This window comes from Leucoraja erinacea, chromosome 8, assembly GCF_028641065.1.
Source record: "Leucoraja erinacea ecotype New England chromosome 8, Leri_hhj_1, whole genome shotgun sequence".
Lineage (NCBI taxonomy): Eukaryota > Metazoa > Chordata > Chondrichthyes > Rajiformes > Rajidae > Leucoraja > Leucoraja erinaceus.
Window position 1 is genome coordinate 47100129 of NC_073384.1, and position 27617 is coordinate 47127745.

The 27617-nt window shown below is 41.3% G+C and overlaps 1 protein-coding gene across 1 annotated transcript in view; it reads left to right on the forward strand.

Moving 5' to 3' along the window:
• LOC129699659 (protein kinase C epsilon type) overlaps positions 1-27617 on the forward strand; it is a 418244-nt gene that overhangs the window by 262531 nt on the left and 128096 nt on the right. Inside the window, exons 8-10 of the mRNA XM_055639643.1 lie at positions 4982-5078; positions 6143-6348; positions 15075-15248. Of these exons, the coding sequence (XP_055495618.1) occupies positions 4982-5078; positions 6143-6348; positions 15075-15248 (477 nt within the window). The remainder of the gene's footprint in view (positions 1-4981; positions 5079-6142; positions 6349-15074; positions 15249-27617) is intronic.

A 27617-nucleotide genomic window follows, 5' to 3' on the forward strand; every position in this document is an offset into this window, starting at 1 on the left:
ATCGAGCGTAAAAAAGTTAAAAAGCTGAGGCCACGCGCCAACTCTCGGACACCTCCTCCTACTTATCCCTGGATCATGACCCCACTGACGAGCACCAGGCCACTATCTCTAGCACCATCACTTAGAAGGGTTTCGGCCTGAAACATTGCCTATTTCCTTCGCTCCATAGATGCTGCCGCACCTGTTGAGTTTCTCCAGCACCTTTGCCCACCAGTTCATAAATGTCATCTTGCCCTTCTGGATCCGTAACTCTTGGTGAATTTTGGGCTACCTCATTTTGAAAGTCCCTGGACACGTACTTTTTTACGCTCGATACATTTCTCTTGTAGATAACACCTTCTGGAGACTTGACTGCTGGTCCTCGATACCATTGCCAGCCATACAATGTTGTAAGGAGTGTCTATCTTACCACCATCATCTCACCTCACAAGCACATCATCCCCGGGCATTATTTCAGAGTGCCTGGCTCCTCGTTTCAAGTCAACGTACCATTTTGCCGCACCTTTCTTTTCAGCATCACAGTCTCATCTCCTGGTCTTCCATGATCTCTTGCACCTCTTGTATTTTAGTGTGCATTTTCCTTCCAAACAAAGCTTCTGCTGGACTTTTCCCTGTCGTTGAGTGAGTGAGTGAGTGATCACCTGATATACAGCTACAAATGCTAACAGTGCCTTCCAGTTTTTCTAACTGGTGGGTTGCTCCTGCTTGTGATTTGGCATCCATGACATGTCTTGACAAATTTTTCAGCATTTTTCTCACAACCCGGTCGCCACACTTTTTGCTCCGCAAATTCTGTTTAGTACCGACAATGCCTAAATGGCCTTCATGCGCTAATGACACAATCCTTGGCCATCAACTCTACGGGATCACCTATCTGCTACCTCTCAGCACACACTGACCAATTAAACAAAATTCATCTTTTATGGGAACATATGCTTTGTAAAGACATTGATCCCTTTGCCCACTGTGAATACGCTCTCTGATATCTTTGAGTTCAGGATCATGTTTTGATTCCCTTTCAACTTCCTTCGTTGTCAGGGAATTAACTGAATTGCGGTGAATCGCACAAGGTTCTCTGCTTCCCCTCTAGCGTGGATGTTGCTCTCAGCTCATCCCTCAACAGTCTCGACAACGGGTCCGCGATGTTTGCTTTCCCAGCAATGTGGACTACTTTGTACCTGTACTGTTGGAGTCTCAGCACCCAACATTCTATTCTGGCACATGGCTTAGACCGTGTCGAGTAGATAACTTCCAGCAGCTTGTGATCTGTAACAAGTTCAAATTCAATGGCGTACAAGTATGCAAGGAACCTTTCACAGGCCCACACTAGTCCTAGTGCTTCTTTCTCTATTTGAGAATACCTTCACTCCACGCTGGTAAACGATCGACTGGCACATGCTATGATTCTGGGTCCATCTGCATGTGTCTGTACCAACACTGCTCCTAACCCGACCGGACTAGCATCTGCTATGACTTTTGTTGGTGCAGCTGGATCATAATATCCAAGGGTTTCTGCACTTATTAGACACTGTTTCAGTGCTTTGAATGCCTGTCTCTCTTCACTACCAAACTGGAATGGTACGTCTTTCCTGGTCAACTTTCTCAGTGGATCTGCCAGTGTAGTAAAATTTGGAATACATTTTGCACACAATAATTGACCAGTCCTAGAAAACTCCTCATCTCGGTTCACGTGCATCTGCAATAGCTTTCACTTTAGCTTTGACTGGGTTCATCCCTTCACTTGTGAATCTGTGTCTCATGAAATCCATCTCAGAGACGCCAAACTTGCACTTGTCTTCATTCGTAGTGAGACCTGCTTCTTGAAGTTTAGTCAACACTAGCTTCAACCTCCTGTCATGCTCTTCCCGACTTGATGCATGGACAATGATGTCACCTGAAATGTTTGCTACTCCAGGTACACCTTGAATCACTCTGTGGATTTCGTACTGATAGATCTCGGGAGCAGCAATGATTCCAAACATCAGTCTTTTGTATCGGTACAATCCGCAATGAGTGACGAATGGTGTCACCTCTCTTGACTCTGGATGTAATTCCAATTGATGGTATCCCCACTTGAGATCAATTTTGGGAAACACTTTACTGGTTGATAACTCTTGTAGCACCTCATCGACCGTAGGAATTGGGTGTCTTTCTCTGATTATTGCCTCATTGGCTCCGTTCATGTTTCTCTCGATCCTGACTAGTCTCCAAGTTCCTGCCGCTGACAAACATTCCTATAGCATGATGCAGCCACCACCATGCTTTACCGTAGGTATGGTATTGGCCAGGTGATGAGGGATGCCTGGTTTCTTCCAGACGTGACGCTTGGCATTCAGACCAAAGAGTTCAATCTTGGTTTCATCATACCAGAGAATCTTGTTTCTCATGCCTTTTGGCAAACTCAAGCGGGCTGCAATGTGCCTTTTACTGATGAGTGGCTTCCGTCTGACCACTCTACCATAAAAGTCTGATTGGTTGAGTGCTATTGATATAGTTGTCCTTCTGGAAGGTTCTCCCATCTCCCCAGAGGAAATTTGGAGCTCTGTCGGAGTAACAGAGGGAGGTTCTTGCTCACCTCCCTGACCAAAGTCCTTCTCCCCCGATTGCTCAGTTTGGCTGGGCAGCCAGCTCCATGAAGAGTCCCAGTGGTTCCAAAGTTCTTCCATTTAAGAATGACGGAGGCCACTATGCTCTTCGGGACCTGCAATACCCTTCCCCAGATCTGTGCCTCGACGTAATCCTGTCTCGGAGGTCCTGTCTACGGACAATTCCTTTGTCTTCCTGACTTGGTTTTTGCTCTGACATGCACTGTCAACTGTGGGACCTTATATAGACAGGTGTGTGCCTTTCCAAATCATGTCCAATCAATTTAATTTACCACTGGTGGACTCCAATCAAGTTGTAGAAAAATCTCAAGGATAATCAATGGAAACAGGATGAACCTAAGCTCAATTTTGAGTGTCAATTTTTTTATAGCAAAGGGTCTGAATACTTATGTAAATGTGAAATTTCAGTTATTTATTTTTAATTACTTTGACAAAAATTTCTTAACACCTGTTTTTGCTTCTTCATTCTGAGGTATTGTGTGGAGTTTGATGATAAAAAAAAAGAATTTAATCCATTTAAAAATATAGCTGTAATGTAACAAAATGTGGAAAAAGGTGAAAGGGTCTGAATACTTTCTGAATGCACAGTATTCCCTCACCAGCTAGGTGTTTCCAGCATTTTTGTTGTTTTATCTCAGATTTCCAGCATCTGCATTTTTGGGGGAATTTACTGCAAATATTTAAGGAGTTCAATTGCTTTACTATCCTATTAAATCTAATGAAAGGTCAGGAAACAACTGATAAATCCTGCCTTTATTGCTGCTTAGTTCATATTGAGTGCCAATTAGTATCAATATTGAGTGCTGCCACTTCGGAACTAAGACTGTGTCTGTGACTTTATTGTAAATAATGTAGAAGACAAGGGTAAGGCATTATTTTTCATCTTTCAGTACATAAGGAGTTAACATGCTTGTAAGTCACAGCTTTAAATCATTCTTTCCTGTTGTCTCGTTGATCGCTATTTTCCCATGGCCTTGAAGCAGAGTGTATTTCAGAGCTCCCTAATCCATTCAGCTCTGCTCCTTGTCCTGTTTTTGTTAGTCTATTTCTGCCAATCTTATGGCCTTTCGTATGAAGGTCAACTATTTTAATTTTTTTACCTTCACTTGAACAGATGAAGACCAAAATCCAAGCAATGCTTTCCGTATGAAAACTTCTCATCAACTATTTTAGAACATATGAATTTCTACCACTAGTTGTCATGTAACCAATCATAAAGAATGCAAATGCAACGAGGGCAGGATTTTTATTTTAATGTGTTACCCAGTAGAAGCTGCAAAATCTCACTTGCACGTGCCCCTGAGAAATAGACCGATTTCCATCTTTCCCTATCTGCGCAGCTCATACTGTCACTGTGTGCTCATATTTTACAGTCACAAAACATTTACAAAGCATACGTCTCAAACAATTCCATACCATGTCTATTTGGCAAATATCTTGTTCCACTCCTTTTTTTTCAGGGCTGTCTCCTGTGACTTTAACAAATATTGTTATCCAAAGTATGATACCAATGTTACTATTTCTCAGCACATTAATCTATAGATGGTCATTAATAATCTATTATTTTTCTATCTTTCAACTGTAACCGCCATCTGTATTATTAAGAGCTCACTGTTGCATTGCGTGCAGGGAAATGTCATTGTAAATCAGCTGGAGATTTGGGAACTTATGGGACAGAAACAAATACTCGAGCCGATTTGATCTATGTGAGAAAATTCCTTCTCTCACTATATTCTGCACACACTGTGAATGTAAAGTCCAAACAACTTCAAAATGTTCTTTTTTGCAATCTCACTTTGTCTTTGTCTGTCAACCTCCTACTACTATCACTCGCCCAGACCAACTCACAGCACTCAACAAGTGTGCTATAACCAGCCCTGCGGAAAGCCACGGCAGAATTTCTGGATATCAGTGCCAGCATTCCATAAGATGTTACAACTATTTTGTGAACCTATTCGTGATGTTTTAATTAATAAAAGACACAAAGTGCTGGAGTAACTCAGCATGTCAGGCAGCATCTCTGCCATTTTGTTCTGGCCTTTGTTATCTTTCAGTCTGAAGAAGGGTCACCTATTCCTTTTCTTCAGAGATGCTGCCTGACCCACTGAGTTTCTCCAGCATTTTGTACATATTTTGTAAACTATCATCTGCAGTTCCTTATATTCACATGATATTTTAATATTCTGATACAGCATTCAGACTGCTCTAGTTCTGAAATTAACATTTTAAATATGTCAGCATAATTGTCTAAACATGAAACAGAATGTCATATAAATAATTCAATAATCATTTGGACTCAACCAATTGGAAATTACGTTTTTTTTCTGCTTATTCCAATATCTTTTTATATCCCTGTATATTTCCTTTTAATTTAGTTAAGCACAGGTCCTGATCCACAACAATCAGTTCCAGGTTTGGCACCATCTGATGAAGATAGATCAAAATCAGCACCAACATCGCCGTCTGATCAGGGTAAGCTCAAATCTTAGATGGTTTACACATACTCGCTTCCTTTCTTCAGCATTCATGATTCTCAATCCAGTCACTCCCTTAATTATTTGATCAAAGAACTACAGTGTGAAAGGTCCACATGTTGGCAAGCGATATCGTGGGCACAGGGAAATGGGAGCCTGGTTCAATTCAGATGAAGGCATCTGGTCACTTGATATTGTAGGATGGGGCTTCACGTGGAGCTCGATTTTTGTTGTGCACCTTTTAGAGCAAAATTGCAAAAGCAAATACATTTATTTTTGTTGTTGACCTGAAAATTAACGGAACTCTTTAAACTGAAGGTGGACAGTTCAATTTATTTCTCGCCGCAGGCAAAAATTTTCAGCTGTTTGAACTTAATCGAACTTAAATGAAGGATATATGCTTTTTATCTGTGACTGATCATGGATATATTTCGCATATTTTAATTATCTACTTCTGGTTGGAAATTTAGACTTGCTGATGGGTGGCCCACTGCCATCTTGCTAAGAATGATTAGGATGTGACCTTTGCCAGTGAACCAAATTAATTAAAAAAAAACAAGTAAGGAGTTCATAGTTCCATTGTCAATGCACTTGACAATTAAACACTCTTAAATTTATGATAACGCTCCATTGGCTCTGAAGAAATTCGATCTTTGAAAAATCATGCTTTCATGGAAGTAAAACATGCTGAGGTAATTCAACGGCTCAAGCAGCATCTGTGGAGCGAATGGATAGGCAACGTTTCAAATGGGATCCTTCAGAAACATCGTCTATCCATTCTCTCCACAGATGCTACCTGATGCGCTGAGTTACTATAACATTTTGTGTTTTACTCAAGATTCTAACATCTGCAGTTCCTTGTGCCTCAACGTAAATGTGAGTCCTTTCTTCGATGCCGAATGATGTAGATATGCAGTTTAAAAGACTGGAAAGATAAAGAATGAAAATGGAAATAAATTATTGTTTGCTGCTGGGGTTTACTGCATTTACGCATGTTAACTGCATTTCCATTAGGAAACAAAATATATTAAACCTGTTATCAAATGTTCAATCTTCCTCTAGAACTAAAAGAACTTGAAAACAACATTAGAAAAGCTCTTTCATTTGAGAATAGAGGAGATGAACACAAAGGAGCGGAAGCAGATCAACAAGTACTAACGCCTGATGAAAACGGGGAAAATGGAGAATTGAAACAGTTCCAGGCCAGGCAGTACAACTTAGAAGATTTTTCCTTCATTAAAGTATTAGGAAAAGGCAGTTTTGGCAAGGTGAGTGTTTTGCAGTGCAAAGATAATAATCATCCTTCAGCTTTGATGTCCAGAATCACTTAAACACCCTACATGCCTGGGAGATATTTAGCATATTAATATTTATTTTCCTATTTATGTCATTGAGCCCTTGTGATTTTTTTTTTCACTCTTGCTTTCTTTGAGGTCAACAACAAATCTATTTTAATTTGGTTTATTGAGTTTTAACCCTTACCTTCATGTGGAACCCTCAGGGTGAGCCACCTGAGAATGTTTTTCATCTTGGGGGGAAAAAAAAGTTGTGGAGGAACTCAACAGGTCAATTAACATGTGTGGAAGAAAATGGACAGATTACATTTCGGATCGAGACTGAAGAAACATCCCAATCCGTTGGCCTTGTCGACCTTCCAGGCTCTACATCCATGTGTGTTAATCAATTTCAACTGCAGGACTGCTGGAGTCAGTTCTTAGTCCATGCCCTTGTATGAGAAAATTAACAGAACAAATAATATTAATTATTCCTGAATAAGACCAGCCTGAAGAAGGGTCTCAACCCGAAAACTCACCCATTCCTTCTATCCAGAGATGCTGCCTGTCCCGCTGAGTTACTCCAGCATTTGTGTCTATCTTCGGTTTAAACCAGCATCTGCAGTTATTAATTATTGTTCCTGCATACCTTTCAAAGTCTGTGCAATGTCGTTATGTGATTATTTAGCATAATGCAAAATGTGTGTGACTGGCTTGAAACTGAAGTTATATCATAAAAAAAAGACTCATTCTACATGTTTCCCTTCACTCTACCTATTGTACTTGAGTTTGGCTTGATTACATTTACGTATAGTGTTACCTGATTTTATCAGCGTGCAAATCAAAGCTTTTCACTGTCTCTCAGTGTATGTGAAAATAATAAACCTAAACTTATATAAAATGATCATATATTGGGTTCTTAGTTCCTATCCACAAACGTTTACTTTCTGTTGTCCCAATTTTTTATTCTACCATTCATATTTTTTTGAAAATTAACAATTATGCAGGCTAAAAATTATTTTGCGATATATCAAGCATCTTTAAATTATATCCTAGTGTCCAAAAGGTTGTGCAACAAGTTTGTTCACTGTCACCATGGACTTTTGGCATTACAAAAGAAAATGTTTTCAACAGCAGTGCTATAGGGTTACCACAAGTTACGTTAAGATATGTTTTTTTTATCACATATCGTATAACAAGCGATTGGTGCAGAAAAAAGTAGGACTGGGCTGTGAATAAACGCTGGGAACATGCCTGAATTTGTCAGTAAGGGAGAACAGTTTACACATTGCATGGCCGAGCAGGTCACATTGATGCCTGAAAAAGTAGATCATACACTATTGGGATGTGAGAGCTCACCACTTTATGTAATTAGAGTGGACCTGATCATGCTCTCTCAATATCGGAGAACAGAGTATATTTTTGGGTAGCCAAGTGGGATCTCAACACGACTTATGGAGGTCAAAGTGTTGTATATGAATGCGCGAAGTGTAAGAAATAAAGTGGACGAGCTTGAGGCTCAGTTAGAAACTGGCAACTATGATGTTGTGGGAATTACTGAGACATGGCTGCAAGAGGGCCAGGGCTGGGAACTGAATATTCAAGGGTATACCTCCTAGCGAAAAGACAGACAGGTGGGCAGATGGGGTGGGGTTGCTCTGTTGGTGAGGAATGAAATTCAGTCCGTTACAAGGGGTGACGTTGAAACTGTGTGCGGACGTGGCACCGACAGACAAGAAGCCGAAGCAAAGAACCGAATAGAACGAGGCCGAAACGCCAATGAACCGAAAGAGTCCGAAGACAAAAAGCCAACTAACCGAAAGGATGGGACACCTAAATGCAAACTAACCGAAAGGGCGGGACGACTAAAACCCAACGAATCGAAAAGCTGCATCGCCTAAAAGCAAACGTACTGAATGGCCGCTCTGTCGAAACGCCACCTACCCGAAAGGCGGCGGCGGCTACAGGCCAAAGGACCGACTGCCGCTCAACAGAAAAGTCCAATAACGGACGTGACGTTGCCCGGGGAGGGGGAGGGGGGCTTGTCAGCGATTGGTCCAGACCCCCGCGTCCATCACATCACTGTGAAGGCATAAACATTGTCACAAACCTCTGATCCACCCGACCCGCAGCCCGCGGAGGGGGGCCGTGGGAGAGTGGGGGCTGTCCCGAGCGATGCACACCTTCGGCCGCTTTCAACTTGGTGCTTGGGTTCAGATTGTCCAGTCACCTATGGCTTGTGTGGGAAAATGAACCCCACGCTCCTGTCTCCCCTTCTCCCTCCCCTCTTCTCTCTCTCTCGCCCTCTCTCTCTCCGCTCTCTCTCGCCGCTCTCTTCTCTCTCTCCTCTCTCTCCTCTCTTCTCTCCCTCCCTCTCTCTCCCCCCCTTCTCTTTCTCTCCCCCCCCCCCCCCCCCCCCCTTCTCTCTCTCCCCTTCTCTTCCCCCTTCTCTCTCTCCACTGACTCCACCCGTGGGAGCGTCCCACAGTCACTGACCGCGATGCACTGCCATCGGACCCCAACCTCCACACCAGGGTGGTTTCCCCCCGACCCCCGCACTTTGACACCCACACCAGGGTGATTGTCTGTCGGCGAAGCGTCCGGGAATCCATTGAAACATAGAAACATAGACATAGAAAATAGGTGCAGGAATAGGACATTCGGCCCTTCGAGCCTGCACCGCCATTCAATATGATCATGGTTGATCATCCAACTCAGTATCCTGTACCTGCCTTCTCTCCATACCCCCTGATCCCTTTAGCCACAAGGGCCACATCTAACTCCTTCTTAAATATAGCCAATGAACTGGCCTCAACTACAATCTGTGGCAGAGAATTCCACAGATTCACCACTTTGCGTGAAAAATGTTTTTCTCATCTCGGTCCTAAAAGATTTCACCCTTATCCTTAAACTGTGACCCCTTGTCCTGGACTTCCCCAACATCGGGAACAATCTTCCTGCATCTAGCCTGCCCAACCCCTTAAGAATTTTGTAAGTTTCTATAAGATCCCCCAATCTTCTAAATTCTAGCGAGTACAGGCCGAGTCTATCCAGTCTTTCTTCATATGAAAGTCCTGACATCCCAGGAATCAGTCTGGTGAACCTTCTCTGTACTCCCTCTAGGGCAAGAATGTCCTCGGATTAGGAGACCAAAACTGTACACAATACTCCAGGTGTGGTCTCACCAAGACCCTGTACAACTGCAGTAGAACCTCCCTGCTCCTATACTCAAATCATTTTGCTATGAATGCTAACATACCATTCGCTTTCTTCACATGCCTACTTTCAATGACTGGTGTACCATGACACCCAGGTCTCGTTGCATCTCCCCTTTTCCTAATCGGCCACGATTCAGATAATAGTCTATTTTCCTGTTCTGTCACCAAAGTGGATAACCTCACATTTATCCACATTATACTGCATCTGCCATGCATTTGCCCACTCACCAACCTATCCAAGTCACCTCGCAGCCTCCTAGCATCCTCCTCACAGCTAACACTGCCCCCCAGCTTCGTGTCATCCGCAAACTTGGAGATGTTGAATTCAATTCCCTCGTCCAAATCATGAATATATATTGTAAATAGCTGGGGTCCCAGCACTGAGCCTTGCGGTACCCCACTAGTCACTGCCTGCCATTCTGAAAAGTACCCGTTTACTCCTACTCTTTGCTTCCTGTCTGCCAGCCAGTTCTCTATCCACATCAATACTGAACCCCCAATGCTTTAAGTTTGCATACTAATCTCTTATGTGGGACCTTGATGAAAGCCTTCTGAAAGTCCAGATATAACACATCCCCTGGTTCTCCCTTATCCACCCTACTAGTTACATCCTCGAAAAATTCTATAAGATTCGTCAGACATGATTTACCTTTCATGAATCCATGCTGACTTTGTCCAATGATTTCACCACCTTCCAAATGTGCTGCTATCCCATCTTTAATAACTGATTCTAGCATTTTCCCCATTACCGATGTTAGACTAACTGGTCTGTAATTCCCTGTTTTCTCTCTCCCTCCCTTTTTAAAAAGTGGTGTTACATTAGCTACCCTCTAATCCTCAGGAACTACTCCAGAATCTAAAGAGTTTTGAAAAATGATCACTAATGCATCCACTATTTCTGGGGCTACTTCCTTAAGTACACTGGGGTGCAGCCTATCTGGCCCTGGGGATTTATCGGCCTTTAATCCATTCAATTTACCTAACACCACTTCCCGACTAACTTGGATTTCACTCAGTTCCTCCATCTCATTTGACCCCCGGTCCCCTGCTATTTCCAGCAGATTATTTATCTCTTCCTTAGTGAACCAAAGCAGTTATTCAATTTGTCTGCCATGTCCATGTTCCCCATGATCAATTCACCTGTTTCTGACTGCAAGGGACCTACATTTGTTTTAACTAATCTTTTTCTCTTCACATATCTATAAAAACATTTGCAGTCAGTTTTCATGTTCCCTGCCAGTTTTCTTTCATAATCTATTTTCCCTTTCCTAATTAAGCCCTTTGTCCTACTCTGTTGGACTCTGGATTTCTCCCAGTCCTCTGGTAGGCTGCTTTTTCTGGCTAATTTGTATGCTTCATCTTTTGTTTTGATACTAACAGTATCAGTTTCAAACAGGAGATGTGGAGTCAGTGTGGATAGAACTAAGGAATTGTAAGGGTAAAAAGATCCTAATGGGACTTATCTACAGGCCCCCAAACAGTAGCCTGGACATAGGGTGCAAGTTGAATCAGGAGTTAAAATTGGCATGTAGCAAAAGTAATGCTGTGGTTGTTATGGGAGATTTCAACTTGCAGGTAGACTGGGAAAATCAGGTTGGTCCTGGACCCCAAGAAAGGGACTGTAGAGTGCCTTTGAGATGGATTCTTTGAACAGCTTGTATTGGAGCCTACCAGGGAGAAGGCAATTCCGGATTTAGTTTTATGTAATGAACCGGATTTGATAAAGGACCTCGAAGTTAATGAGCTTTAGGAAGTAGTGACCATAACATGGTCATGTTTAATCTGCAATTGGAGAGGGAGAAGGGTAGATCGGAGGTGTCAGTGTTACAGCTGAATAAAGGGGACTATGGGGCCATGAGGGAGGAGCTAGCCAAAGTTGACTGGAAAGATACACTAGCAGGGATGACAGTGGACCAAAGATTGCAGGTACTTCTAGGAATAATACAGAAGGTGCAGGATCAGTTCATTCCTAGGAGGAAGAAAGATTCCAAGGGAAGTAAGGTGCGACTGTGGCTGATAAGGGATGTCAGGGACCGTATACAAATAAAAGAACAACGTAGCAAAGATGAGCAGGAAGCAAGAGGATTGGGTAATGTTTAAAGAGCAACAGAAGATAACTAAAAATACCATACAGGGAGAAAAGATGAGGTACGAAGGGAAGCTAGCCAAGAATATAAAGCAGGATAGTAAAAGCTTCTTTAGGTATGTGAAGAGAAAAAAATTAGTTGAGACCAAAGTTGGACCCTTGAAGTTCGAAAAATTGTTATTATGGGGAACAAGGAAATGGCAGATGAGTTGAACAGGAACTTTGGATCCGTCAAAGGAGGACACAAACAATCTTCCTGATATAGTAGTGGCCAGAGGATCTGGGGTGTCGGAGGAACTGAAGGAAATCCACATTTGGCAGGAAATGGTGTTGGGTAGACTGATGGGACTGAAGGCTGATAAATCCCCAGGGCCTGATGGTCTGCGTCCCAGGGTACTTACGGTAGTGGCTCTAGAAATTGTGGATACATTGGTGATAATTTTCCAATGTTCTATAGATTCAGGATCAGTTCCTGTGGATTGGAGGGTAGCTAATGTTATCTCACTTTTTAAGAAAGGCGGGAGAGTGAAAACAGGGAATTATAAATCATGCTAGACTAATCTGGAATTTTTTGAAGATGTTACTCGGAAAATGGACAAGAGAGAGCCAGTGGATGTAGTGAACCTGGACTTTCAGAAAGCATTTGATATGGTCCCACATAGGAGATTAGTGGGCAAAATTAGGGCACATGGTATTGGGGGAGGAGTGGTGACATGGATACAAATTTGGTTGGCAGACAGGAAACAAAGAGTAGGGATTAACGGGTCCCTTCCAGAATGTCAGGCAGTGACTAGTGGGGTACCGCAAGGCTCGGTGCTGGGACCACAGCTATTTACAATATACATTAATGATTTGGATGAAGGGATTCAAAGTAACATTAGCAAATTTGCGGATGACACAAAGCTGGGTGGCATTGTGAACTGTGAGGAGGATGCTATGAGAATGCAGGGCGACTTGGACAGGTTGGGGGAGTGGGCGGATGCATTGCAGATTAAGTTTAATGTGGATAAATGTGAGGTTATCCACTTTGGTAGCAAAAACAGAAAGGCAGATTACTATCTAAATGGGAAAAGGGGAAGTACAGCGGGATCTGATGGTCCCTGTTCATCAGTCTATGAAAGTAAGCATGCAGGTACAGCAGGCAGTGAAGAAAGCGAATAGCATGTTGGCCTTTATAGAGGAGTTGAGTATAGGAGCAAAGAGGTCCTTCTACAGTTGTACAGAGCCCTAGTGAGACCACACCTGGAGCATTGTGTGCAATTTTGGTCCACTAATTTGAGGAAGGACATTCTTGCTATTGAGGGAGTGCAGCGTAGGTTTACAAGGTTAATTCCCGGGATGGCGGGATTGTCATATGCTGAGAGAATGAAGCAACTGGGCTTGTACAGTCTGGAGTTTAGAAGGATGAGAGGAGATCTTATTAAAACATATAAGATTGTTAAGGGTTTGGACACGCCGGAGGCAGGAAACATGTTCCCGATGTTGGGGGAGTCCAGAACCAGCGGCCACAGTTTAAGAATAAGGAGTAAGCCATTTAGAACGGAGACGAGAAAACACTTTTTCTCACAGAGAGTTGTGAGTGTGTGGAATTCTCTGCCTCAGAGGGTGGTGGAGGCAGGTTCTCTGGATGCTTTCAAGAGAGAGCTGGATAGGGCTCTTAAAGATAGAGTCAGGGGATATGGGGAAAAGGCAGGAACGGGATACTGATTGGGGATGATCAGCCATGATCACATTGAATGGTGGTGCTGGCTCGAAGGGCTGAATGGCCTACTCCTGCACCTTGTCTGTTGTCTATAAGTCGGAGCAGTCGTCTACTTTACTGTATGTCAGCAATCTTCTATTGACCCTGTGCTTTATCAATTATTTTGTTTGTCACGAAAGGTAGGAGGAACATTATTTCATTTGTGAGAAATAGGCATCAGATTATTGGGTTAAAAGTATTTCTGAAATCCTGTTATTGTGAGTTCAGGTCAACTAAATTGTATTGAGTGTGTGCAGCTGTTAGGCAGTATTCTACCCGTTTCATGCCAACCAACCTGAGCAACCTGTCCCCTGTAGAATCATCACTATCAGAAGGTTACACTTTAGATCGCCGCAACATCGGAACATGCAATTGCTTTTTGTTTGGAAGGTCGGGAGATGAACTATGAGTCAGAGTATTTATTTTCCTCATTTTAGCTTGAGAAGGTGGAACCTTGAATCAGCTTTACAGGTCTGCATTGCTTAATAAATAAAATTTGAAACACATTCTCAGCCAACTAAGAGCACCTCTGGAGAGAGAAATGAAGTTAATGTTTTAATATCAATAATCCTTCATCAAAATAAATGAAAGTTGTTGTGCAAGATGATGGACTTGAGACATTAACTGTTTCTCCTCTGAGTCTGTCCCTCATTTCATATTTTTATATCATATTTCCAGTATTTTGTAAAAATATTTATCTATTCTTCAAGCTCCATAATTAGCTTCTCTTAATAATAGCAGAACTTCAGCATTTCAGGTGCCACTATGTCTTGAAGCAATTAAAGGGTGCAGTGATATTTGCAAGAAGAGTATGGCTCACTCACTGTGAATACCATTAGAATAGAGAACCTGGAAGAATACCTAGAGACAAAGAACTGCAGATGCAGGTTTATACCAAAGTTAGACACAAAGTGCTGGAGTAACTGTGGATCAGGCAGCATCTCTGGAGGAAAAGGGTGGGTGACATTTTGTGTCGGGATCGTCCTTCAGACTGTAAATAGGGAATGGTTAGTGGGTGGGTGGGGGAAGATGAAGAGCCAGAGGCAAGAAAAGATCAAGACCAATCAGGGCCAGTCACAAATTACCCCTTCCCCCACCCCTCTACTTACAGTCTGAAGAGGAGTCCCAACTTGAAACATCACCCATCATTTTTCTCCAGAGTTGCTGCCTGGCTTGTTGCGTTACTCCAACAGTTTTTTTTCTAACTCTGGAAGAATATTTGCCAGTCATGGCTGCATTCCCTCCTGATCCGTTTTAACCCACAGCACTGGCAAGCCTTTCTGCCTACCTTTGTTTAAATGGAGCAGGGATTGAATTATTCATTGCACAACAGCCCAATTCAGGGATTTAATAAGTAAGAGCCCAGCAAATTAGCCATGCTCTTCATGCAAATATCGCTACACCCTTCAAATTGCCAACTCTTCCACCAAGACGTCGACAATGGACACTGTTAGTTACATGCGGGTACCCGTTCTACTGTCCATCGACATCTGCCAACCTAGCATTTATGAAACATGCAAAAAATATCTGGGATTGAATATCCGTGTTGCATCTAATTCCTGCAACACAATGTGAATGTGAGAATATAAGGCGTGGGAGAATGAATGAGCTCACTTCCCTGCATTCAATTTTTAATAAGAGTCCAAATGTTTTTGTTTTCATTTGTGAATTGTAGGTCATGCTGGCTGAACTGAAAGGTACAGATGAGGTCTATGCTGTGAAGGTGCTAAAGAAAGACGTTATTCTCCAAGATGATGATGTGGACTGCACAATGACCGAGAAAAGAATTCTGGCTTTAGCAAGAAGACATCATTACTTGACCCAACTCTTCTGTTGCTTCCAGACAAAGGTATTGTGAGGAGTTGCACCATATTTCTTAATGCACCACATTTTATATACAGTAGATGGAAACTCTTGTTTCTGAAAGCTCAACATTAACTAAAGCACATAAATAGCAAAGTGCCTAATTGTTACGTGCCTTTGAGTGTATGGCACTGGAAGTGGGATGCCCACAGGCGTGTTGACATTGCTGCCAATACAGTGTCCATGCTGATGACCTTGGCTCACATCATAGCAAAGCCATTGTTATGAGTGCAGCACGGTGGCGGAGCGGTAGAGTTGCTGCCTTACAGCACCAAAGACCCAGGCTCGATCCTGACTATGAGTGCTGTCTGTATGGAGTTTGTGCGTTCTCCCCGTGACCTGCATGGGTTTTTCCTGTGATCTTGGTATAAAATGGCTTTGTATAATTGTACATTGTCCCTAGTGTGTGTAGGATAGTGTTAGTATGCCGGGATCGCTGGTTGGCATGGACATGCAAAGGGTCTATTTCCACACTGCATCTCTAAACTAAACTGCACTCATTCCTGTATGTAAGTTTGTTAATGAGGATAGGGTTATGCTCGGTCTGCCTACTTTTATTTTATTTCTTACAGGGCTGTTACGGTAATAGTGAGCATATGGATGAAATGCTAGCAGATGGAAACATAAAAACATAGGTGCAGGAGTAGGCCATTTGACCCTTCGAGCCAGCACCACCATTCACTATGATCATGGCTGATAATCTAAATCAATACCATGTTCCTGCTTTTTCCCCATATCCCTTGATTCCTTCAGCCCTAAGAGCTAAAGCTAACTCTCTTGAAAACGTCTAGTGAATTGGCCTCCACTGACTTCTGTGGCAGAGAATTCCACAAATTCACAACTTTCTAGGTGAAGACATTTTTCCTCATCTCAGTCCAAAATGGCCTACCCCTTAGTCTTAAACTGTGACCCCTGGTTATGGACTCTCCGAACATCGGGAACATTTTTCCTGCATCTAGCCTGTCCAATCCTCTAAGAATTGTATATGTTTCTTTAAGATACCCTCTCCTCCTTCTAAATTCCAGTAAATACAAGTCGAATACAGTGGACCCATTCTTTCATCATATGTTTCTATGTTTCTCTCAGTCTGTAGCCTTGTGGGTTATAACTTATTCGAGTATTTTTTTTAAATCAGGTAGGGATTTCTGTCTCCACGACTTCTTCACCACAATTCTCTGGGTGAATAAAACCTATCCACAAGCATTCAAATCCTACTAACAATTAGCTTAAATCAATTTGCTTGCATTATTGCCCTTTCTGAAAAATCCTTCAACTTCATGCACTCTTGGCTTCCTATGGTTTTATATATCTCAATTAAATCTTTTCTCAGACAGCCTACTCACAACTCTTACTCACCAATATTTCAACATCTTCAAAAAGTTCCTCTGCACCCTCTCAGATGTTTTTACTTAACTGCTCAACCTGTCAAACACCTTGCCCACATCCATAAAGGCAATATCAAATGCATTATCTCACTGACACTCCCAACCATGTCCTTAAAAATTTCAATCAGGTTTGGCAAAATATGAGCCTCCATTAACAAACCCACAGTAATAGTCTGCTATTAATCCTTGCCCCTCGAATGTGCTGATTTACTCTGTTCCTCAAAGTGTTTTCCTTTTCAATTTCCAACCACTGCTCTTAGCTGACAGGCCTGTTGCAATTCTAGTTAACCTCTTTCTCCTTTTAAACAAGGGTACCATGTTAGTTGTTTTTCAGATAAGAAACATAAAAACCCACACCTGTAAGAAGGTAATCTGATTTTTAATCTGATCTCAAACTCCCACTGAAAGGTAGAGTGTATTGTTACTGACTTCTACCAGCTTCAACTTCTCCCACACAAGTCTGCCAGATATTAATCTAAAGCAGTTTCACAAGAACCATTCACTGATCTTGGTGGAAAATTGCCTAGCTGCCATCTGGAACTTTGATATGAAAGTTCAGAAAATCTTTGATCCACTTCAAGATATATTTTTAATGTTTTTGTTTAGAATATAAACCATAATGAACACATTATTGCAGTAATAGACACAAAGTGCTGGAGTAACTTAGTCGGTCAGGCAGCATCTCTGGAGAAAAAGGATGGGTGACATTTTTCGGATTGGTACCCTTCTTCAGACTTAAAGGGGGTGGGGGGGGGGGGGGGGGGGATGAAGAGCTAGAGCTGAGAAAAGACCAGGAAACATCAGGGCCAGACACAAATGAGGTCAGGCAGAGTGGTGCCCTGGTGGGCCCATTATTGGCTAGGGAAGGTGTAAACTCAAGAGGGATGTAATGTGGGGAACTGTGGAGCTGGTAAAATGACTAATTGGAGGAAGAAAGCAAGGGGGGAGGAGAGTGTTAGTAGGCTACTTAAAATTAGAGAATTCAATGCTCAGACCGCTGGGTTGTAAGCTACCCACTCAAAATATGAGGTGCAGTTCCTCCAATTTTCAGGTGGCCTCACTATGGCAATGAAGGAGGTTCAGGACAGAATGCAAAGGGGAGCTGAAATGGTTGGCAAACGCAAGATCTCTTAGGCCTAGGTGAACTGAGATTAAGTGTTCAACAAAACGGTCACCGAGTCTACCTTTGATCTCATTCATGTGCAAGAGCCCACATCGGAAACACCGGATGCAGTAAATGAGGTTAGAGAAGGTACATGTGAACCACTGTCTTATCTGAAAAGATTGTCAGGGTCCCAGGTTGGAGTCGAGGGAGGAGGTATAGAAACCGGTGTTGCACCCCCTGCGGGTGCATGGGAAAGTACCTGCGGAGGTGGTGGTTTGGGTGGGAAGGGATGAGTGAACCAAGGACTGCAGTTATGCAGTAATTGTCCCTTTATAGCAATTTTAAGGCAAGCACCCTTAGATGTCCAATCATTTGGACATGATTTATATTCTAACCATTTCATCTGTCTGTGAAGAAGTGGGATGTTGCATACACCGTTGATTCCAAGATGGGTTAACCATACATATGAATAAGAATGTGAATACAAAAACATTTTTTTCAGAGGAGCCCTTGTGCAACATCTTTGCTGTGACAAGACCGCTCATGAATCTTTGTGGAGTATTTTAGTGTGCACTGGGAGGGGGAGAGATGACAGTAATTATGTATTTTATAAGCTGTTTATGGTGTGTTTGATGAATTAGGTAACTATCATGCTAATTACACGAATTGTCCAAAATTACTTGTTTCCTGGACACACAGTTCGTTTTCATGCAACAATCTCGCTCTGGGAATTATAGCAGCCCTCTTGTACCTCTTACAAATAGACCTCGTATTTGCTTTCTCAGCAACTGTGCACCATCGATATGCAAGCAATTGGTGAATAGCTTATGAACGTAGCATGATTTAAGTAAAGAGATATCAAAACGCGTTTGATGACTGATCCGTATATTTTTATTTAATTTGGCATCTTTTAAAGAAACTTTTTTTTTTCCAACAAGCATTTATTGACATTGATAAGCGAGGTGAACATATGAATAGCAAATGGACCTAGTATTCTGGCCAGGGTTAAGGAAACGTACAGTAAACAGTTTAATTAAAGATATGTTTGTATTTTTGTGAGTTGCTAATATTTTATTCTGGTTCTGGGCTGATTGTGTCAATCTCTCAATGCAATTTGCATTTGCAATTGACAGTTTATCTGTCGTCATTTCATCATGTGACAGACTGTTCTCTTTACCAGTGAGCAGCTTTGGGTATTCTCAATTCTCAATGCATTATAAAGTTATGGAAGAGACCAATTCCTGAACCCCAGATCTAGGCAGTGTAGCCATGTTTAAGAACCTTACCTGACTGTTTAATAACTATGTCAGTTGGATTTTTACTCTATTTCTATCTGATCTCTCATGGTATTTATTGTGATATTGACTTAGTCTGGATAAGAGTTGGGCGCAGGGTTAGTCTTCGCTAGTAAAATCTTGTTGCTCTTCAAAGGTAATTGTAATGCTGGAGGCGACGGTCTGTAGACATCATGAGCACAGCATAACATACAAACACACAACTGCAAACAGCATTGCGCAGTCATATTTCAATACTTTATGGCAATTAAAATATTATCTTTGTGATGGTTACAACATCCTGGTAAACCAAGTGAAGGAACTGGTGAACCCGGAGCAATAAAAATAATGATTGATTGGAATGTGCCGACACCAATCTTGTCATAACCAACTTAGTTGCAATTTAGAAACCGCAAACTTTAAGGACTTGCCTGAAATACTTTGTTAATAGCCAAAAACATAAATTCTGTCTGTCAGTGATAATAAATGAGGAACTACTCAAAAATGAACAAAAATAAAATAAATAATTTGTCCAGATTGTTTTGCTGGGCTGCAGATTGGTTAAATAATGCAGCAAATGCAAGCGCAAAGGTCAGGTGAATGTTCTCTGGCTCTCAAGGTTACTGCAGCCTTTAAGTCACCCCCAACATAACTATTAATTTAAATGCACAGTAAATGAGATGCTGTAAATTCTACCACTTCATACAGTCTGTTATTTTCCATTTGTCTTTCCATTGGAAGTTAGTTTTTATTCTATTATGTGCATCAGAAAATAAATAAAGTTTTGATCATTGTTCTTGTATAAATAACAAATATTACATATCTTCTAGCTCCAATTAATTATCAGCAGTCATATCAATTTTAATTTCCTATTTTTCTCTCCTCAAAACTATGCTAATAGATATTATCCAACAGAATACAAATTCAGTTCTTTAAAAAAATGGTAGTGATAAAACTCTTATTTATCAAAATTAAAAAATTAACATCTTTCACTGCTTTCCAAAAAAATAAACACTTCATGTAAAGCAACATTTCTTTTATCTTAAACGGCAGCCGGTCTTTATCAACAAAGTACAACATGGATGTTTCTTATCTGTCTCGCACTGTGCATTTTTAAAACACATTTTTCATTCCAGAGATTGGTAGTGAGATTTTTGATTGCTTGTGTGCAAGCGTGACAAGGTTCTGACAATGCGTGAGAGTCTAGCTACAAGAAACTTTTACAAGAAGCAAAGGGCAACTTTTTTTTGAAGCATCTTTAAAAAGTCTAGCCTACTTCATGGGCTTATTTCATATATACTTTAATTTCCTTCTGTTAGTTTCTTTAATCATGCATTTTGCCAGTGAAGTAGAATACAGCACAGGAACAGGCCCTTCGGCCCAACATGTCTGTGCTGACATACCACCCAACATCATCTGCCTATACATGATCCACATCCCTCCATTCCCCACATATCCAGGTGCTTATCTAAAAGACTCTGAAATGCCACTATTGTATCTGCCTCCACCGTCACCACCCATTGCCCTGCACATCTCCTTTAAATTTAGCCCTTATCATCTTAAATCTATGGCCTCTAGTCTTTGACATTTCCACCCTGGTAACAAGGTTCTGACTGTCTACCTCATCTATGCTCTCATAAATTTATATACTTCTCTCAGGTCTTCCCTCAACCTGTCATTCTAGAGAAAACAATACAAGTTTGACAAGTTCCTCGTGTAGCTAATTCCTCCTAATCCAATTGGAAAAAAGAGAGAGAGAGAACCTCTGACTGATCTACTGCCTCCCTCTATCCTTTTACTTCATATTTAAAAATCTATCCATCTGTGTAGAAGGATAAGACAATAAACTGTCAGCTGACAGTGTGTAAAAAAAAAAAAGAGAGAGAGAGCGCATTTTGTTCTTCTAAGCACAATAAGGAATTTTGAAATGTCGCAGCCAAACAACTTTTTTGAGAGTTCAGAAAAGATTTATGAGGACATTGGCAGGACTAGAGGGAGCTTGAGTAGGCTGGATCTCTATTCCTTGAAGCGCAGGAGGATGCGGGATCACTCTCGGACTCTATCTGCTACTCAAATAGACGAATTGGCCGTTTATTACAAAGATGATTGGGGGATGGTGTTTATGGATGTTACAAATGCATTCCAGCTCTAATTCTATAGAAGAGCAAATATTTTCATGACCCAATTTCCTTTATGTCATCCAGTTATCTCACACCACACTACTCATTATCACATATTCTTTTCAATAAGTGTTCCTCTCTTTCCCTACGCAGCAGATTACCCTGCTTCACATTTGATTGGATGCAATTATTTTGCCGAAATATAAATAGAACTGATGCTATAATTCCACCTGTGCAGAAATCTCAACGTGAAATTAACATTAAAATGGTCAGCCAACTCAGCAGTGGTTAAGAATAACCCAAGGAACCCGGTTCTGTAAAGCACATCACCACTTTGCAACCATTCACTTATCTCCGAGGCACAGGGAGAAATGGACACAGAAGACTCTACCTTGACTGAAGGCTCTCGGATTTTGCAGGGGCCTATATCAAAGTAAGTGACCAGGTCTCAACAAGTAATTCTCATTTTAGCAAAGGGGAATTTTTGTTCTCTTACAGGTTGCTGTTTGAAAACTGCAAACATCCATTAAAACAATGTAGACCAGACGCTAAGACTGGATCATAAGGGACTAATTAGATTCAACTGTGCCTGTTCCTTTTGATTCATTGCCACAAGTGTGCAGGTGGCCGGTCATTATTAAATAATCTATGTCTCACTAATGATACTTTACCCCATTTGGGATCTATTAAATGTTGCAGTCCAATTTCATTAGTGCCCTAAATAACAAGCATGACTTTAGCCCGCAGTTGTTTATAATTGTAGCAATATGTTGTCCATGTTTTGGTGGAAGTAGTTTAAGGCAGTGTGACTTCCCTGACTGAAAATGAATATTAGTGGTTGTGCATATCTCCAGGAATACAGCCATGTTATGGTAAATATTGGATAAGTGGATGACAACAAAGTATGTTGTAGATAATATTTGCTATTTTAAAACAGACACTTTTGGATGACACGGTGGTGCAGAGGTAGAGACCCGGGTTCGATCCTGACTACGGGTGCTGCCTGAATAGAGTTTGCATGTTCTCCCCATGACCTGCTTGAATTTTCCCCGGATGGTCCGGTTTCCTCCCACACTCCAAAACGTACATGGTTGTAGGCTAATTGGCTTGGTAAAATTGGCCCTAGTGTGTGTCGGATAGTGTTAGTGTGTGGGGATCGCTGGTCAGTGAGGACTCAGTGGGCTAAAGGCCCTGTTCCCGCGTTGTATCTCTAAACTAAGCTAAACTTTCTTTCCTAAATCTTTCAGCATTCTACACGTCCTCTGATATGGGCTCCAATTACCAGTTATGCGCTAATGATGTTCCTTCATTTTCCAAACATTTTGTTTGCAGTGTCCTAGTGCACTGGGTGGAGAATTTCATTCCTGTGTTCCATTTGAATGACCTTTATTGTGAACAGATTCTTTTTCTCTCAGATCTTATCATTCTGTACGTGAAAAAATCTATGTATAAACATCAAACAAGAAAAAAAACTGTTTCCAAGCAACATGTTCTATCACAAATGAGTCTGATAAGTTTTGTATTCTGTTTAAAATAACATCGAGGCATTCAGGGGACATGACCTAGGACTGAACTTCATAACGCTGCTGATAACAATTATAGACGCCTTTGATAATAGCTACCTGAGTTGTCTGCATTGCTGATGCAGTTTATAAATGTATGCGTATATGTATATATAGTCCAGCAGGCAACACTTTCCACTTGTATACACCTGTCAAAAGTTTTTACAACAATGGGGTTTCCTTTTTATCTTGAAGAGATATTTAAAATTCAAATTACTTCTCATAGTGTCACCATGACATAGCTTTGAACTGCAAAACCAACTCTAAGGTTTTCCTCTCATTGATCGTTCAGAGCGAGCGTTATAAACAGTTGTGTTAGAGAGATGATGTGGCGATGAAAATATTGAGAGAGCTAAAGGGAGATCTGAATGCAGAATTGCTTGGGGTGCAGTTTGCTGTTGCCCTGGCAGCAAGGGTGCAGATTTATCCTCACAAACCACAGAGCATTTGTTCATCTTGGCAGCTACTTGCAGAATCAATTGAAGCCTTTCTATCGAAAGGAAAGGTACTTATGAAATCTTAAGGCAATTTCCAAAATATACCTGGGCAAAATACTGATTCCAGATTCTGGACAAAATACCATTTGACTAGAAAATTATTACAATGCAAAATATCCCGTTGAAAGAGGAATTATGTCTTGCCATATTAGCATATTATTCTCCTGTATTGTTCTTGTTTGTGATCCATTTCTGTAGCAAATTCTGATTGATTGTCAAATGTTGTCACCAACATTTTTGCATAGCTCATCCTATACATTACCTTCGGCTAGAATATTAGTTAAAGGTGCAATACTAGTTGATGGACATGGATAGTCAAATTGTGTAGTATAAGATGAAGACTTAATGCTAAAATTGTATATTGGTCCATTGATCCCACACATCAGGCATTGTGTTTGAATTAATCAGATTCAAGTCGTGGAGGATGACACCGTGGTGCAGCAGTAGAGTTGCTGCCTTACAGCGCTGGAGACCCGGGTTAAATTCTGACTATGGGTGCTGCCTGTACGGAGTTTGTACATTCTGCCTGTGACCGCGTGGTTTTTTAGCCGGGTGCTCCGGTTTGCTCCCACGTTCCACAGATTTGGAGGTTGATTGGTTTTGGTAAGTTGTAAAATTGTCCCTAGTTTGTAGGATAGTTAGTGCAAGGGGTGATCCTCCATTGGCGTGGACTCGCTGGGCCGAAGAGTTGTTTCCCCGCTGTATCTCTAAAGACGAAAGGTTGTGCTGATAATTGCCACAAACTGTTCCTCCATGCAAATATTTTCATTTCACAGGATATGATTGTCAATGGAAAGACCAGCATTCATTGCCCATCCCCACTTTCTATTGAACTGACCGCCTTGTTGGACTATTTCACAGGGAATAGTCAACAGCTGTGTTCCAGAGTTTGAAGCCAGGCCAATAAGAACAGCCGATTTCCTCCCCATAGGACATGAGTGAACCAGCTGTTTTTTTAAGATAGTTACTTAATTTTATTTTCACCATTGCATTTTGTTTTAATTTCCAGATTAATTTAGTTTGTTAACTAAATCCCTTGCAGTTGTGAGATTCAAAGTCGCACCATCAGTTCATTAGGCCAAACCTCTGCATTTCTTATCTTCCAACTTAGCTACTCTGCCTTTATACCCTTTAATGTTAAGTTACAAAAGAATAATTAGAATTGCAATCACTGAAAAATTAAACTAATGGTTGAAAATTGATTTAGTTTGTGAGTGGAATACTTATCATCCAGAAGTAATGGAGCTAAAGGTTCTGGAATTATTTTTAGGAACTCCTCCACTGGGGATATTGTTCTTTGGTAACAAGAGAGAAAAGAGGCCTGTATAACATTCCTTAATGTAACCGTCTTACAAAGCTCACGTATTTTTATGGTGACAAGTGGATATTTTCCCATAATATTGCTGGAGGTAGATGCACTGGCAAAACAAAATTACTTATTTCTACATTAGGATGGCATGGTGGCGCAGCGTAGAGTTGTTACCTTACAGCACTTGCAGCACCGGAGACCCGGGTTCGATCCTAACTATGTGTTCTCTGTACAGAGTTTGTACGTTCTCCACGTGACCTGTGTGTGTTTTCTCCGAGATCTTCGGTTTCCTCCCACACTCCAAAGACATACAGGTTTGTAGGTTAATTGGCTTTGTGTATGTGTAATTTGTCCCTAGGATGTGTGTAGGATGGTCTTAATGTGTGGGGATCGCTGGTCAGTGCGGACTCGGTGGGCCGAAGGGCCTGTTTCCAAGCCGTATCTCTAAACTAAACTAAAATTAGAAAGTGAATGCAACAATTCCCTCTCCCCATCACCCGCGACAAGGCCCGGAGCTCACACATTGACCTTTTAGAAACGTGCAGATCACTTTCATGGCCTTTCTCCTTAGGGTAGACTCACTAAATTCTTATCTGTTAGCAGACCAAGGCATCCATCCAAACAACATTTTGCTCCCCTATTTCACACCCAATCCTCAACAAATTATCTTTTCTTTCATCACCATTCTTAATCATCAGTTTTATATTTTCACTTCTGTTATCTGCACCCGACACCTTTCGCTCCATTTGCCTTCCCATAAATTCTTTGCATTGGCACTTGTAATGTGTACTGCCGCATAGCAATTTAACCTCTTTTTGGTGAATTAATCCTAGACTGTTTAGTATCATTGATTGCTCATTCAGTGGCTGCTCCTTGAATTATACCTGAATGTATTTGGACAAGGGGATTGAAGGCTTTGTGGTCAAGTTTACGGATGATACAAAAATAGGTGGAAGGCCAGGTAGGATAGAGAAAGCAGGGACTCTGCAGAAGGACTTGGACTGGTTGGGAGAATGGGCAGAGACGTGGCAGATGGAATATAGTATAGCAAAGTGTGGAGTCATGCATTTTGGTAGTAGGAATGAAGGCTGCATTTGGAATATTATGAGCAATTTTGGGCATCATGTTGGAGGAAGGATATGCTGGCTCAGGAGATGGTCCCGAGGAGGTTTACAAGAATGATCCCAGGAATGAGTAGGTTAACTTATGATGAGAGTTTGTCGGCACTGGGCCTGTACTCGCTGGAGTTTTGAAGAATGATGGGAGACCTCATTAAAATAAACAGAATCGTGAAAGGCTTGGATAGAGAGGATATGTAGAGAATGTTTCCACTTGTGGGAGATTCTAGGATTAGAGATCATAACCTCAGAATTAAAGGATGTTCTTTTTGGAAGGAGATGAGGAGAAAATTATTTAATCAGAGGATGGTAAATCTGGAATTCTTTGCCACAGAAGGCTGTGGAGGCCAAGCCAGTGGATATTTTTAAGGCAGAGATAGATAGATTCTTGATTTGTACAGGTGTCAGAGGTTATGGGGAGAAGTCAGGAGAATGGGGCTAGGAGATAATCAGCCATGATTGAATGGCAGAGTAGTCTTGATGGGCCGAATGGCCTAATTTCATCCTATCACTTGTGACCTTATGAAAGCATGTTGAGTGAGTTCAACAGATGGGGCTATGGAAAGGAATGTATGTGGAAAGTATTGGAGAATTTTCTTGTGTTGTGTTCCACAGTTTTACTTAATTACCCATGGCTGTCCATTTGTGCACAATTTTGCTTGCAATTTGCGATTGGAACAGTTAAACTGTTGCAGAATTAAATCTGGCAGCAATGCACACAGCTGAAGAATGGGCAACTTGCACTGTTACATCAGTCATTCTGATGCATTTTATTGAGTTGCTTTTCAGAGATGCAAGCAGCGGAATCTTTTTTTCCATAGCGAGAGGAAGACTGCCATAGACTGGAACCTAGGTGCCCGGATGTATCTCTAAGCTAAACTAAAAAATATATAAAAGGAAAAAGAATGCAGATGATGTGAATCTGCAATAAAAACAGAAAATATTTGGTGTAATCAGCAGGCCAGGCAGAATCGACGGATAGAAAACAAATAATGTTTCTAGCCAAACTCTGTACAGACAGGACCCATAGATAGGATTGGACTGCTGCTCCACTGTGCTGTCCGACAATTATGCGAAAATAGTGTTGCTGGAATTCCCAAAATATTTTTGTTTGTCTGTTGATGTGGTGCAAATGGCACCAGGAAAATTTGCACAGATCAATCACAATTGCATTTTGGGTCACTTTATTTAAAGGTCTAGTGGGATGCCTCGTAATGTTTTAACCAGAATAAGGTAGAGATGGTTAATAGATAAAATTGTTCATGCTTTAAAAGGTACAATTTGTTTATTGTAATGTAAGCCTTATTTTTTATAAAGATAGATAATAGCTAAGAGGGGACTTATTGTAACAGCTGCAATCCTTTATTTTTGTGAAGTTTATTTGATAAAATGTTATCAGGGTGAAAAAGATCTTACATAATTCAATTGATGAAAAATAAAAAAAGGGAAATAATAAATTAGAAAGAAGAAAATGTCTAAACTTAGATAATGTGTGAAGAATCAAATGTTTCGGTTGGTGGTCACAGGGCAGATATTAGACACAAGTAACTTTCACTTTCCTTGGCTGTGCTTAATTAACAGATTCACTTATTATTCATTTTAAAACTATTTTGATGTAACCGCTAACAATTTGTAAGCAATAAATTCTACTTAATGCATTTGTTAAACATATCAACCACTTAAAATTAGAAAGAGATTCTATGCAAACGTTAAGTAATGTTCTATCCACGGAAATGAAGTTGGTGTACCATATGGCATGTCTGCCCTCGGTTACCTCTGAGCCAGGAACCTGTGGGATTGAACTCCATTACAAACTCGAGCAGGAAAGGGCACCCTTGTAGAGCCTTTGCCTCACAAAGCCAGAGACCCGAATTCAATCCTGTTCCTGGGCGTTTTCTGTATAGCTTGCACATTCTCCCCGTGGCTATGCTGAGACTTGACTATTCAAGAGCCCATCAGACTATTCAAGAGCCCATCTAAATGCA